General features: G+C 38.3%; 1 protein-coding gene across 2 annotated transcripts in view; it reads right to left on the bottom strand.

Annotated features, from left to right (window-relative positions):
• LOC126235841 (DNA polymerase alpha catalytic subunit) overlaps positions 1-14531 on the bottom strand; it is a 330143-nt gene that overhangs the window by 171635 nt on the left and 143977 nt on the right. For both annotated transcript variants that reach the window (XM_049944704.1, XM_049944705.1), the window contains one exon: positions 10339-10554. In XM_049944704.1, the coding sequence (XP_049800661.1) occupies positions 10339-10554 (216 nt within the window). The remainder of the gene's footprint in view (positions 1-10338; positions 10555-14531) is intronic.

Below are 14531 nucleotides of genomic sequence, written 5' to 3'. Positions count from 1 at the left end.
GCACAGCAAATTCGCACCCTAAGCTCAAGTAAGCTGCCAGTTCAGCTGCATAACAGGAGAAAGTAGCGACTCAGCAGGAGTATAGAATATTGCTAGAATACTGAACTGTTTACTTCTTGTGCATCTTTGCTAGTGACATGACAGAGAATCCCAAATGGGAACAAACTGTCTGTTTATTGTAAGCCGTATTTATACCTCATTACCTGCTAATGGTGATGGAAGAATTTATTAACCAACAGCTATGAGACAGTGTTATTGAGGAAGGTACCAGTACCTGGGGAGCACCAGTGTTAACCAACCTGAAGATAAGTGCAGATGGACAAAGGAGTATTGTTTGTGTTGTATCGGTACCATCACAGGCTTATCCAACCCTGAATATACGGATACTCTGGATAATCTGGGGCAATGCAGATATTTTTCTACCACAGATCTATGGAATGAATACCACCAGATACAGGTAGCACCAGAGGATCACCCACGACAGCATAAGAACATTATCAGTATCAGCATTTGTTGTTTGAATTGAAAAATGCACCAGCCACATTTAAGCAACATCAAGGTATTATGGGGATGTATGGAGTACTTAAATGATATACTTATCTTTGCAAAGAACATGGAAGAGGATGCAAATATGGATAAGGGAGATGTTTAATCGGATGCTTGTGGCACACACCTAACATTCAGTTTAGAAACGTGCTATTTTGTGTTAGAAGTAGTACAGTACTCTGGGCATATAATTAGTCATGAAGGAATCCAGACAGACCCCAGGATAACAAAAGTATACAGAATTTTCTGGCTCCACGCATGGAAAAAGAATTGCAGTATTTCTTGGACCTGGCGAATTATTACTGGAAGTTTGAATGCAAAATTTGTGGAAACAGCACAGCCACTAATTCACCTACTGAAAACACCAATGAAGTTTCACTGGTCACCAAAATGCAAAGATTCGTTCATTTGGCTGAAAGAATTGTTAACAACTAAACTGATACTAGTTTTCATAAATTAGGAGGAGGAATTTGTCCTTCATTTGAAGCGAGCTATCCTCAGCTGTGTATTAGGTAAGGAAATGGATGGGGGCAAAACATCTGGTTGCCTATGCATCAGCACAGCTGAACAGAGAAGGAAAGAAATGCTGTGTCTCATATATTGTATAACATGTTTTTGATCTTATTTGCATTAGAGAAAATTCAGGATGACAATCCGGTTAACATGCTAGGTGCTAACATTCAGTGAGTTCAATTCTGAGGTGATTCATAAACCCTGGCAAGGCAAATGGAAATGTCAACAATCTGAGTCAGAAAGTTAGTGTGATGCAATGAGTGGGGTCCATCTGTGCAGTGTGGCAGAAGGCATTAGCAGCTGATGCATACTGCACGCTATTTATAACACAACCAAAAACTGTCATGCACTTGTATCTCAAATTGTGGTACCAGCTGTGTTACAAAATGAAGTATTTAAACAGGTGCTTGATCATGCATTAGCAAGGCTTGATGGTTGTAGAACAACAGAATGACATATCTCAATAATATTGGTGGTGAACGTATATGGAGGACATAGAACAATCTTTAAAGAATAATGTACCATACACTTAAGTCAAATTGAGTCACGAGCATATTCCGCTGCAGAGATAACCAAAGGCCAGCACATCATTTGAGCAGATTGGTTTCGATATCTTAGGTCCTTTTGGGAAGACACGGCAAGGAATCATTATGTGGTAATGATAATACATCACTTTTCGCATTACACAGAAATTATAGTTCTTTTGAAATCAACAGGCCGACATTGTGACACATGCCCTGGTTAGGGAGGAAAAACAATCCTATAATGCTCGAATACAGTATTAGTAATCTGCAGCTTAACACAGTCACATCGATTAAATATCTAGGCATAACGTTGCAAAATGATATGAAATGCAATGTGCATGTAAGGACTGCAGTAGGATATGCAAATAGTCGACTTTGGTTTATTGTGAGATTTTTAGGGAAGTATGGATCCCCTGTAAAGGATATCACATATAGGACACTAGTGCTACCCCATTCTTGAGTACTGCTTTAGTGTTTGGGATTGCCGCCAGGACAGATTAAAGGAAGACATCGAAGCAATACAGGGGCAGACTCGTAGGTTTGATCAACACACACTTATAATACAAGGACCTGTAATACACTGTACTCGACGCATGAGTTTCAAGTTGGCAGCAGAACCGTTTGACAAGTGAAGAATGAGAAGTGTGGGGCACCAAGCGTGTGGCACAAACCAATCACAGTGCAATAATTGTTCCCGGTCATGATGTCAAAGCTCCTGCGTCGCTGGCTTTTTTTTTTTTTTTTTTTTTTTTGACATAAACAATGTGCTTTGTGGTCAGTTTCCACCATGCACTTGCATTGTTCTGTGCTTCTGGAAATTCTGATATGTGAAAAATGCCACAGAAAAAGAGTTCGTTTGCCTATTGACAATGCGTTGCTTCGACGTGTGCTGCTAAGCAGTCAGGCACTGGAGTTATTACAGAGAAATCTTGAGTTTTACGAACAAGAGAAAGAATATGTGAGTATTCATGGAGAGCCATCGGTTCCTGCCGATAAAGTAGTGGAACACACATCAAAAATTCTTGGACTTAGTGCAAGAACACTAGGAAGTAAGGGAGTCTTACTGCAAAATTTGAAAGATGTAGATGTGAACCATAATGATTCCGAGGTGTTTGGATCAGATAATGTCATTTTAGCAACTCCCGGAAAGAAGAAAAAGCAGTCTCACCCCATCACCGACTTAAGATTCTTTCCAGAGCGATGCTATTTGCAGGAACATTTATGCTTACTACTGCAGGAAAGAGTATCCTACTGTAGCAAAGTTGCTAGTGTCATTAAAAAAGTGAACTTTCCATGGGTGGGAAAGCCTCAATGTAAATTATACACAAAAGTATGGTTTTCCATTACACAGCTCTAGATGGACGGGAAGTCCTGTCAGAAAAGGCACATACCGTACAGAATCGAAGCATATTCTTGTACGAAATTGTGGGCAAGGGAATTCATTCCATAATATACCTAGATGAAATGTGGATTAATGCCAGGAAAGTTGTCAGTAAATGCTGGATGGATGACACTCCAAGCAGTAGGGGTCATCAGCCGACAGGAAAAGAAGCTAGATGTGGTCCACGCAGGTTCTTATAGTGGTTTTGTTCCTGATTCACTTCTAGTTAGTTAGTTAGTTAGTTAGTTAGTTGGTTGGTTGCATGTTCCACTGATCAATTGTACAGTACGGTAGCCGTTATGATGGAGAACATGTCAAGTGCACAAGAAATGCACATTTGAAACAAGATCTTACAATACAGAGTTAAAGATTAATACAGGGTGATTCAAAAAGAATACCACAACTTTAAAAATGTGTATTTAATGAAAGAAACATAATATAACCTTCTGTTATACATCATTACAAAGAGTATTTAAAAAGGTTTTTTTTTTTCACTCAAAAACAAGTTCAGAGATGTTCAATATGGCCCCCTCCAGACACTCGAGCAATATCAACCCGATACTCCAACTCGTTCCACACTCTCTGTAGCATATCAGGTGTAACAGTTTGGATAGCAGCTGTTATTTCTCGTTTCAAATCATCAATGGTGGCTGGGAGAGGTGGCCGAAACACCATATCCTTAACATACCCCCATAAGAAAAAATCGCAGGGGGTAAGATCAGGGCTTCTTGGAGGCCAGTGATGAAGTGCTCTGTCACGGGCTGCCTGGCGGCCGATCCATCGCCTCGGGTAGTTGACGTTCAGGTAGTTACGGACAGATAAGTGCCAATGTGGTGGCGCTCCATCCTGCTGAAATATGAATTGTTGTGCTTCTTGTTCGAGCTGAGGGAACAGCCAACAAATGCTTGCTGGATGCGTGCTACATTTTCATCACTCGTTCTCGGCCGTCCAGAACTTTTCCCTCTACACAAACATCCATCCTCTGTAAACTGTTTATACCAACGTTTAATACACCACCTATCAGGAGGTTTAACACCATACTTCGTTCGAAATGCACGCTGAACAACTGTCGTCGATTCACTTCTGCCATACTCAATAACACAAAAAGCTTTCTGTTGAGCGGCCGCCATCTTAGCATCAACTGACGCTGACGCCTAGTCAACAGCGCCTCAAGCAAACAAATGTACAACTAAATGAAACTTTATAGCTCCCTTAATTCGCCGACAGATAGTGCTTAGCTCTGCCTTTTGTCGTTGCAGAGTTTTAAATTCCTAAAGTTGTGGTATTCTTTTTGAATCACCCTGTATTTCTATTATTTAACCCATTCCCTTAAATGGCACAAAATGCATGTAGTATATTTATAGATTTATTTATTCCTGTTCAAGAATTCATCTATGGTATAGAAGGAGTTGTCAAGGAGATATGATTTCAATTTATTTTTGAAGCTATTACTGCTACATTTTGTTTCATCTGGTAATTTGTCAAAAAATTTTATAGCAGCATATTTTACCCCTTTCTGTGCCAAAGATAGGTTGAGTAAAGGATAGTGTAAGTCTTTCTTTTTTCTGGTATTATAATCGTGAATGTCACTGTTGTTTTTAAACTGGTCCGTGAGTAAATGTACTGTGAGGCTGTTGTAAGAATTCTCAGAACTTTCTCGAAAAAAATAAATCAAGGAATACAGTTGTTGCTACAGTGCCTCATAGGCACGATCTAATCTATAGTTCGTGCGTTAATAAAGAAATTCGAAGAACGAATATTAAAATAAAGAAACTGTGCTCCGAATACGCACATTTTGCTGTGGTCGATATAAGTAAACTGCAGCATAACCTTCACACCAGGCATGGGCACCACCTAAACTATGAAGGGAAAAAGTTTGTGTGCGAACGTGTCAACGAAATAATTAAAGAAAGTCTCACACGGAATAAAACAATCCATGAAAGCAGCGGTTTGAGTAATGCCTGGAATGTACGTCATTTTTTAGTATAAAAGTCTGTGAATCGGCGGGTAATAAACCTCCTGCACTTGAACTAGGTGCTAAAAGCGACATTCGAATGAGAGAGTGTTCACAGACAATAAACAATAAAAATAAATCTGGTACTGTGATGCAAACGAACATTTGCTGATTAGGAACAAAGTATTACAATTAGAACATTTCTGCAGTATTGAAAATGTTGATGTTGTTTGTATCTCAGAACATTGGCTGACAGAAGATCAAGTACAATATTTTGTTCCTCAAGGGTATGCTGTTGGAGACATTATGTGTAGAAGTGACAGAAAGAATGGAGGTGTCCTAATATTTGTTAAAGATAATATAATGTTTATTAAAATAGATATTAGCTCTTACTGTGCAGAACTGGATGGAGAATTTAGCTGTATAAGACTAAACGTAGAGAATACTATAATTGTTAGCTTATATAGATCACCAGGAGGAGATGTAAATATATTTTTCGAAAGATTTGAGCTGCTTATGAGGAAAATACTAAAATCTAACATAAAACTAATTATCTGTGGTGATTTCAACATTGAAATGGCCAACAGTGATGAACATGTTACTAGAACGTTTTTTAATATCTTAAGATCACCAAATTTACAATGTACAAATTACACACCAACACGGGATAAGGCGTGCTTAGATAATATTATAGTAAATTTTTCTAGAGATATGTATGATGTCAGACTTGCCAGTGGAGCCCTAGCTGATCATGAACCTTCGATTTTAACATTCTCCTGTGATCAGTTGCCTAAATCAGACAAATCAGTCAGAATCAAGTCTAATGCCACATGGGTAAGAGGGCAGAAAGATGAATATATTAATTTATTTATTGACAGAATATCTGACGTTAACTGGGACTTTGTATACAACACACAACCTGAGGAGGGTGCTGGTGAAATGGTGTTTAACAACTTCCTGGAAATACTCATAGAGTTATGGTACTCCTGCTCACCATTAATCGAAAGTAGCCCTAAGCATAAACAGAAAAACAAACAGCTAAAATGGTATACTGATGAGCTAGCTCTCACTAGGGAGGAGATGCTCAGACTGTACAGAATATATAAAAATTCTTGTAAACAAGGACCCGAGTTAGATAATACTTCCTATAGAGCTTATCTAAAATGTAAAAAAATCTACAAAGACAAACTGTCCTTGGCCAAAAAACAAGCATGTGAACATTACATTGAAAGTGCTCCCAACAAATGTACAGCAGCATGGGATATCATCAACCAATATAATTCACAAACCCATACACAAGATGCAATGCTGGTCCCAGAAGAAGTAAATAATTACTTCCTAAACTCAGTGAGCGAGCTGAAAAACAAAATCAAGCAAAATGGCACTTGTGCACTAGATCATCTTGGTGCTGTGCCCCATAGGATGTATACTTTCCACTAGAATGTTGTCACCCCAGAGGATATTGTAAAAGCTGTGGCAAGGTTCACCAACTCCAAAAGTATGGACTGTTATTGGTTTTCTAACTATGTAATGAAAAAAATAATACACCTTATCTGTCAACCTCTTTCTTTCATTTTTAATATGTGTTTAGAATCTGGAGTTTTCCCAGATGCGCTCAAAACTGCTAAAGTGATACCAGTCTTTAAAAAAGGAGATAAGCATCTGCCCCAAAACTATCGACCAGTTTCTATTGTCCCAATTTTCTCTAAAGTTTTTGAATATGTAATGTACAGTCAACTAAATAACTATTTTGACAAGCATGATCTCCTCTCCAACAGACAGTTTGCATATCAACATGGTAAGAAATACCACTACTGCTGTCACTGAAGTTGTTAATCAGGTGTTAACTGCATTCAAAAATAAGGATCTAGTATCAGTCGTACTTTGTGATCTTAGCATAGCCTTCGACTGCATATCATCTAACACCCTACTTGCAAAACTGGAATTTTATGGCATACAAAAATCATCTTTGGATGTAATCGAATCATACTTAAGTAACAGGAGACAGTTTGTATCAATTAAAAATAGATGCTCCTCACTGAAGGAAGTCCAGACTGGAGTGCCTCAGGGCTCGGTCCTAGGTCCTTTTCTGTTCATCATTGCAATTAATGACTTATCTTACCATGCAGGAGCAAATTCAATTGTGTGTTATGCAGATGATACAACGTTGCTCAATACACACCATGACACAACAGAACTGCATCAGGCAACACAGGAAAAACTAGAACTAGTAATGGATTGGTTTTCTTCTAATGAACTCCTGTGTAATCCTGATAAAACACAAGAACTAATTCTGGGTTTAACTACAGCTGTTGAAAGCAAATCAATAAAATTGTTAGGATTCCACATTGATTCAAAATTAAACTGGGAGGAACACATTAGCCATATCTGCAAGAGAATAGCAAGAGTGTGTTATCTCATCTGGAGAATGACAGATGTAGTCACTGATGAGTATCTAAAGGTGGTATATTTTGGCCTCTTTCAGTCACACATTTCCTACGGCATATTGTTATGGGAACATTCTTGCTTTGTCAGTGAAATTCTGAAAATTCAAAAAAAAGTAATCAGAATAATGAGCAAAGTTAAGCCCAAGGAACACTGCCGCCCCCTCTTTATCAAGCAAATGATATTAACTGTTGTGAATCTATACATCTACACAGCACTGCTTTATGTCAAAAGCAACTTAAATGAGTTCGAGACGAGAGAGAACATACATCCCCACAACACCAGAGGCAAACTGGACTTCGACATACCAAGACACAGACTCACAAAGACTGCAAACTCACACAAAATAATGAGTTTAAAACTCTTCAACAAACTTCCAGCATCTGCTCGGTCACTGATCAGTAATATTTTCAAGCGTAATGTTCATGACTGGTTACTCAAACACCCATTTTATAAGATAACAGAATATTTTGAAGTAATCATTGGCATTAGTATATAAAAATATTCCTAAAAGAAAAGGAATTGAATTGTAAAAACTTTACTGTAAAGTTATTGTTAATTGTATATTTAATGTTCAGACCTATTCCGCTGTAAGTGGTCAATGGTGAATAAACTGAATACTGAATACTCAATCTTTTAAAAAGATGCCTACAAGATGTGCGACTATGAACCCCACACATTATTCTAACCACTTATTATTATTCTGATTGCAAAAGTTGCTGAACCTAGTCGCTTTAGAAGATCCAAAATATGAATTTTCCAATTAAGATTCTCATCTATATGTACACCGAAAAACTTAGTATGCTCTACCCTGTCTACTGATTTCTGTTGATGTGTTACATTTATTAAAGGAACTGTACTTTTTGCAGCAGAAAATTGGATGTACTGTGTTTTTTTTTCCCCAAAGTTTATAGCAAGCCCATTTGCAGAAAGCCAATTAATGACTTTTCCAAAGACCCTATTTGTATAATTTTCAATTGGAGTTTCTTTTACTGGATTAATAATTATGCTTGTATCATCAGCCTGTTTCAGATAGGAAGGGAGGTTATTCACATATATCAAGAACAGACGGGGACCCATGATTGAACCCTGTGGAACACCTAATGTAATAGCACCGCAGTTAGATGAAGTGGCAAACTTATTTAAGTATCACTTGACCCATATAAGGAAACTTTTTGCTTTCTGTTCTGTAGGTATGACTTAAATCACTCATATGCTATTCCATTTATATCATAGAACTGTAATTTCTGTAGCATAATGTCGTGGTTCACACAATTAAATGCTTTGGACAAGTCACAGAAAATTCCTATTGGTGACATTCTACTATTTAAAAGTTCTACTATGTGGACAGTGAAACTGTATATTGCTGTCTCAGTGGAACAGCATTTTTGAAATCCGAACTGTGATTTACTAAGTATCCGATTACTGTTGAGATGACTAGCCCCACTCTTGAGTACATAACTTTCTCAAAGATTTTTTGAAAATGCTGTAAGCAAGGATACTGGCCAATAATTATTTACATCTGTGGTGTTCCCCTTTTTGTAGAGAGGCCTGACAATGGCATATTTTAACCTGTCTGGGAAAATACCTTGAGTTAGTGATGCATTACATATATCACTCAGAACATCAGCTGTAACTGCTCCACATTGTTTTAATATCTTATTAGAGATGTCATCTACTCCAACAGAACATTTATTTTTCAAAGATTTAATAACTTTACTTATTTCACAAGAGATTTCTTCAAAACATACTCTTCCATGTGGTACCTGGCTTTTTCTTTTGAACTGTTCTCAGCAATTTTTTCTCCTACAGCTAAGAAATGGTTGTTAAATACATTAGCTACTTGTGTACTGTTGGTTAGGATGGTCTCGTTCTCTTTAATAGTAATACTACCTACCTCAGTGGTTACTTTTCCTGTCTCCCTTCTAACAACATTCCATATTGATTTGATTTTATTGCGTCTTTCTTGTGGGCCTCGTTTTGATGAGTGTGAAATCGCAACTGTTTACATTTCCAAAAGGCCCCACAGACAAGCATCGCTTCACAGGAATCCATTGTATGGGCAACCAATCGCTTCGTAGATAGCATGTATGGACAAATCACAGCAGTCAGTCACTGATCGCTGGTCACGTGGAAATCCCCGACAATCTGATGAACCACATGTGATTTGTGCAGGATGGCTGCCTTTCTGGTTAGCAGTAATGTGTGGCAACATGACTGCAACTTGTTTCTCTATTCATCAAGCATAGTTGTGCAGTGTTGTTTCATTTCGCTTTGCCCGTGTTGAGTAAGAAATTTATTTTTCTGAGACTGAACCCAAGAAACTGCCAATGTTAGATAGAATCTGGCCTGGGGTGAAACAGTGGCTAATTTTTTGTTTTATTCCACAAGAAAACTGGCAATTCAGCTCTTAATTATGAAGATGTGAAGTCATGCACATGAATACTAAATGAAATCCGTTAAATTTTGGTTACACAATAAATCACACAAATAGAAGGCTGTAAATTCAACTTAATACCTAAAAATAATGATAACATGTCTAATCACTGAAATATTGTGCCTGTTGGACACTATGAACTGACAACACTCCGCAGACTATTCTATCAACAAATATGCTGGAGAAAATGAACAACAAACACAAAGCTGTTTTGACAAAAGGACTTTTTTTATCCCTTTTCCTTACATATATACTACGCATTATCCCTTCTTTCTTGGCCACAGAGGCACAGGTGTGTGTGTGTGGGGGGGGGGGGGGGGGAGAAGTTGGGGGGCAGTGTGGGAGGGGGGAAGGGATTTTGGGATTTTTAAGTGTATTTTTCCAATTTCTTGTTTGTTGTTTTCAACCTGAAATTTCCATTAATATATTATAGAATGCATGATGTGTGCTGTTCATCACACAAGTATATCTTTTTCTTTATCGAAAGTATATGTGCCACATAAGTGCTTATTTCTGACAAGGATATAAATAACCGTACCTCATGACTCAAGTTGGAATGTTTGACTGTTGTGAAGCATATATTGTACTCCTGTATAATGCTTGGATACAAGGAGTTGAAGTCCATCAGAAGCACCAGTTTATCGTAAAAGCCCTTTTTGGGTTCCAAAACAAGGCCACCAGCGTACTGTGCCTTCTTTCGGCTTTTACGAATTGTCCCGTCTCCATCTTCTTCATTATCACCATCAAAATCCTCCTGTATTGATATTAATTCATATTTATTCAGGGTAAGATTAAACAAAAACTTTAAGAGTATATACAGAGCAAACTGGTAATGTATCCTTCTGTTAGAACAAATGTATTTCAAAATGAAGCACATAGTTGCAAAAGCTATTTCCTTTGATTTTTTGTGTTCTGTCTAACTGACCACTAAAAATTCTTTTACTAACTAAATGTTGGCTCCTTTTTTGTGCCTACAAAAGGAACAAAAGTACAAAGATGAAGATAACACTGCCATAAAGGAACTGAAACAGTTTCTCAATAGGTTTGGAACCAACTTTTGCTTCATAAGGGAAACAGAAAAAGTTAGATGTTCATGATGGTTTACAAACTTAATGGCTCTTGAACTATAAACTAATGAGAAGTAAAATACATTACAATTGGCCATAACCATCATAACCATTATTGGAACCTCTCGTATGGAACTCTATGCAAAACTATGGGAAAAGCAACCACTCACCTACTGTAGACCCGAAGTGTGGCATGTCATTGCGCCACACGTAAACATCGTTAAGTGTGGCTACTTTCAGTGGACCTTCTTACTGGTATAGAAATACATAAATTGTGGCACAGAGTTTACTGAGTCAAGAGATATGCTAATAACCTATTAGAAACCTGAAAAGCTGCTGCATGGGGCTGCAGCTGTCATAGAGAATGTGAATGACATAAAACATTTTGCCATATTTCTGGAATACACGGCAGTAATGAGTTCTAACGAAATAATTCCATCTTCTAAAAATGTAGGTGCTGATGATTGGATATTACAGAATCATCAGATTAATTAGTCCTGACTGCAAACTAAATATTTTTTTAAGACAGATGAATTACCCTCAGACTTCAAGAATTGCAATTCCAGAGGGGGGGGGGGGGTTATTGGTAAGTCATAGTTACAAAATGTATATTCAAATTATTTACTGATAGAAGGTGACCTTGGGGAAGATCATTTTGCGCTCTGGAAAATTGTGTTGCAGCAATTAAAACAGTCCAGCTTTGATCCACCTTCAGCAACTTGCTGACCAGGGCCCAAAAGTTCTGAGAGACGAATGGTCTCTTAACATGTTACAGTCAGGTTAGTACTGTATTTCCTTTCCAAAGTTATGTTTTTTTGTACCCTGGAACTCAGTTCTCTGAGACACTTATTTGCCCCACCCTATATGTGCTAATCTCTGAGGATGAGTGAAGATACATGGTAATATCAGCATAACAATTCTGTCACCGTCAGAGGGGAAAAAGGGGCCATATACCCAACCCATGTGGTCCAGACTGCCAGACACAGGTGAAGTACAGTTATTTGTAGGTAAAGCAGACAGCGAGAGATGCTCAAAGGGCATCTTTGAGTCACAGCCCTATTTTCAGTTGGCAAGGCTGCATTGGATCTACTCCATATACAATGGTAACAATGCTAAAGTAGTAGTAGTAGCATTAAACTGCTATGAGGAAGGGAGATTACAGGGACGATAAAAATGGAACTTGTTAAGATAAAGCCATTAGTGATAGGTAATTTTTTCTCTTTTTTCTGTCATTTCTTTCACTTTTTTTGATTTTAGTATTCTTATCTTAGATGGTGTAGCATAGTTATGATCGCTAATAATGTTAAAACATATTTCTTTTTCTCTAAAGGATAAATCTGTTTTCTTATTATTACCTGAATATGAAAAAGCTTTAAATTTTTTTGTTTATTTTAATTGCGTCTGCTATATTAACCATGAAGTGATGAACTGCTAGGTAAATCGTAGACATGAAAGCACACACAGCAATATCAGAAACACAGTTGAGCAGTGATATACAAGGGGTGTTTGAAAAGTCTGTGCAAAAATAAAAACTACTTATGTGTTTGGGGCAAACCTTTTTTTATTTTTCGACATAGTCTCATTTTAGACTTATACACTTTGTCCAACTCTGTTCTAATTTGTTGACCCCTTCCGAATAATAGGAACTGTCCAAGTCTGCAAAATAGCTATTAAATGCTGCAATCACCCCCTCGTTTGAATAAAATCTTTGTCCGCCAGCCATTTCTTCAAATTGAGGAACAAATAGTAGTCCGAGGAAGTCTGGAGAATAGGGGGGATGTGAAACGAGTTGCAATCCTATTTCCAATAATTTTTCGACCACAACTGCAGATGTGTGCTGGTGCATTGTCATGATGGAAAAGGAATTTTTTGCGGTCCAATTGCTGGCGTTTTTTCTTGCAGCTCGGTTTTCAAATGGTCCAATAACGATGAATAACATGCACTTGTAATAGTTTTACCCTTTTCCAGATAGTCGATGAGGATTACCCCTTGTGAATCCCAAAAGACAGTCGCCATAATCTTTCCAGCCAAAGGAATGGTCTTCGCCTTTTTTGGTGCAGATTCTCCCTTGGTAACCTATTGTTTAGATTGTTGTTTAGTCTCAGGAGTATAGTAATGTGCCCATGTTTCGTCCACAGTGACGAAACTACGTTTAAAGTCCTGTAGATTCTTCCTGAATAGCTGCAAATCATCCTTGCAACACTTCACACGATTCCGTTTTTGCTCAAGCATGAGCAATCGCGGAACCCATCTTGCGGATAGCTTTCTCATGTCCAGATGTTTATACAAAATATTATGTACCCATTCATTCGAGATGCCCACAGCACTAGCAATCTCAAACACCTTAACTCTTCTGTCATCCATCAGCATATTATGGATTTTATCAATGATTTCTGGAGTCTTAACCTCCACAGGGCGTCCAGAACGTTCAGCATCACTTGTGCCCATATGGCCACTTTGAAATTTTGGAAACCACTTATAAACTGTTCTAATCAAAGGTGCAGAGTCACTGTAATGTTTATCAAGCTTCTCTTTAGTCTCCTGAGGTGTTTTGCTTTTCGTAAAGTAATGTTTAATCACCACACAAAATTCTTTTCTGTCCATTTTTTGACAATCACTCGACTTCCTTCATTCACACGAATGCCAAACACAAAGAAATAGACCAATATGGCTGAAATGTTGTGTACATTCTTTCCAAAGATGCTACTAACTAATGACCTCGATACGGGCCGATGGTGCCGTCTCTGGACTTTGCATGAACTATTAAAACGCTCCTTGTACAGTGAGGGAAAGTTAGTGAGTGCTTGTACAACAATATGGCAAGACATGCGTTTGTTGATTTGAGATGAAAAAGAACTTGTCGGGACTGCGTATCGTGGAACTTAAAGCCTGAAGATTGGGATTACCATCACAGTGCATAATGAAAGTTGAAGTGATCATTATGAACAGAAAGATCATATGGTTTGGGTGTTACTAAATGGACTGCCTATCAACCGTTACTGAAAATAAGTCCCCGAAAATCAGTATTTCCTTCTCATCCCATCCTGCAAGCCTTCCTTGGAGTTCTGAGTAACTTTTCTGAACTGTACCCCTTTCCCTTAACCTCTCCAGTCCTTTTCCTTTCCCCTTTTCCTTCCCGTTCAATTCTTCTACCAGAACAAAGAGCCACTGGCTCCAAAAGAATATAAAATTTAAACCTGTTTGTGTGCGTGTTCTGCTGCCACTTGGTGAGCAGATTTTTCTATCTATCCATTTACATTAGACCGAGGAGCCAAAGGAACTGGCACACCTGCCTAATATCATGTAGGGCCCCCACCAGCACACGGTACTGCCGCAGCACGACGTGGCATGGGCTCAACTAATGTCTGAAGTAGTGCTGGAGGGAACTGACACCATGAATCCTGTAGGGCTGTCAATAAATCTGTAAGAGTACAGAGGAGGAGGGGGGGGGGGGGGGCAGTTCTTCTGAATCTAGTGGCCAGCTGAAGTATTTAAACTCAGAAGAGTGTTCCTGGAGCCACTCTGTAGCAATTCTGGACATGTGGGGTAACACACTTTTCTGCTGGAAGTGCCCAAATCTGTCAGAATTCACAATGGATATGAATGGATGCATGTGATTATACAGGATGCATACATACATGTCACCTGTAAGAGTCATATCTAG

This window comes from Schistocerca nitens, chromosome 2 (genome assembly GCF_023898315.1).
Source record: "Schistocerca nitens isolate TAMUIC-IGC-003100 chromosome 2, iqSchNite1.1, whole genome shotgun sequence".
In the NCBI taxonomy this organism is placed as follows: domain Eukaryota; kingdom Metazoa; phylum Arthropoda; class Insecta; order Orthoptera; family Acrididae; genus Schistocerca; species Schistocerca nitens.
Note: the sequence above shows the minus strand (reverse complement) of the source record. Positions and strands in the feature narration are given on the sequence as shown.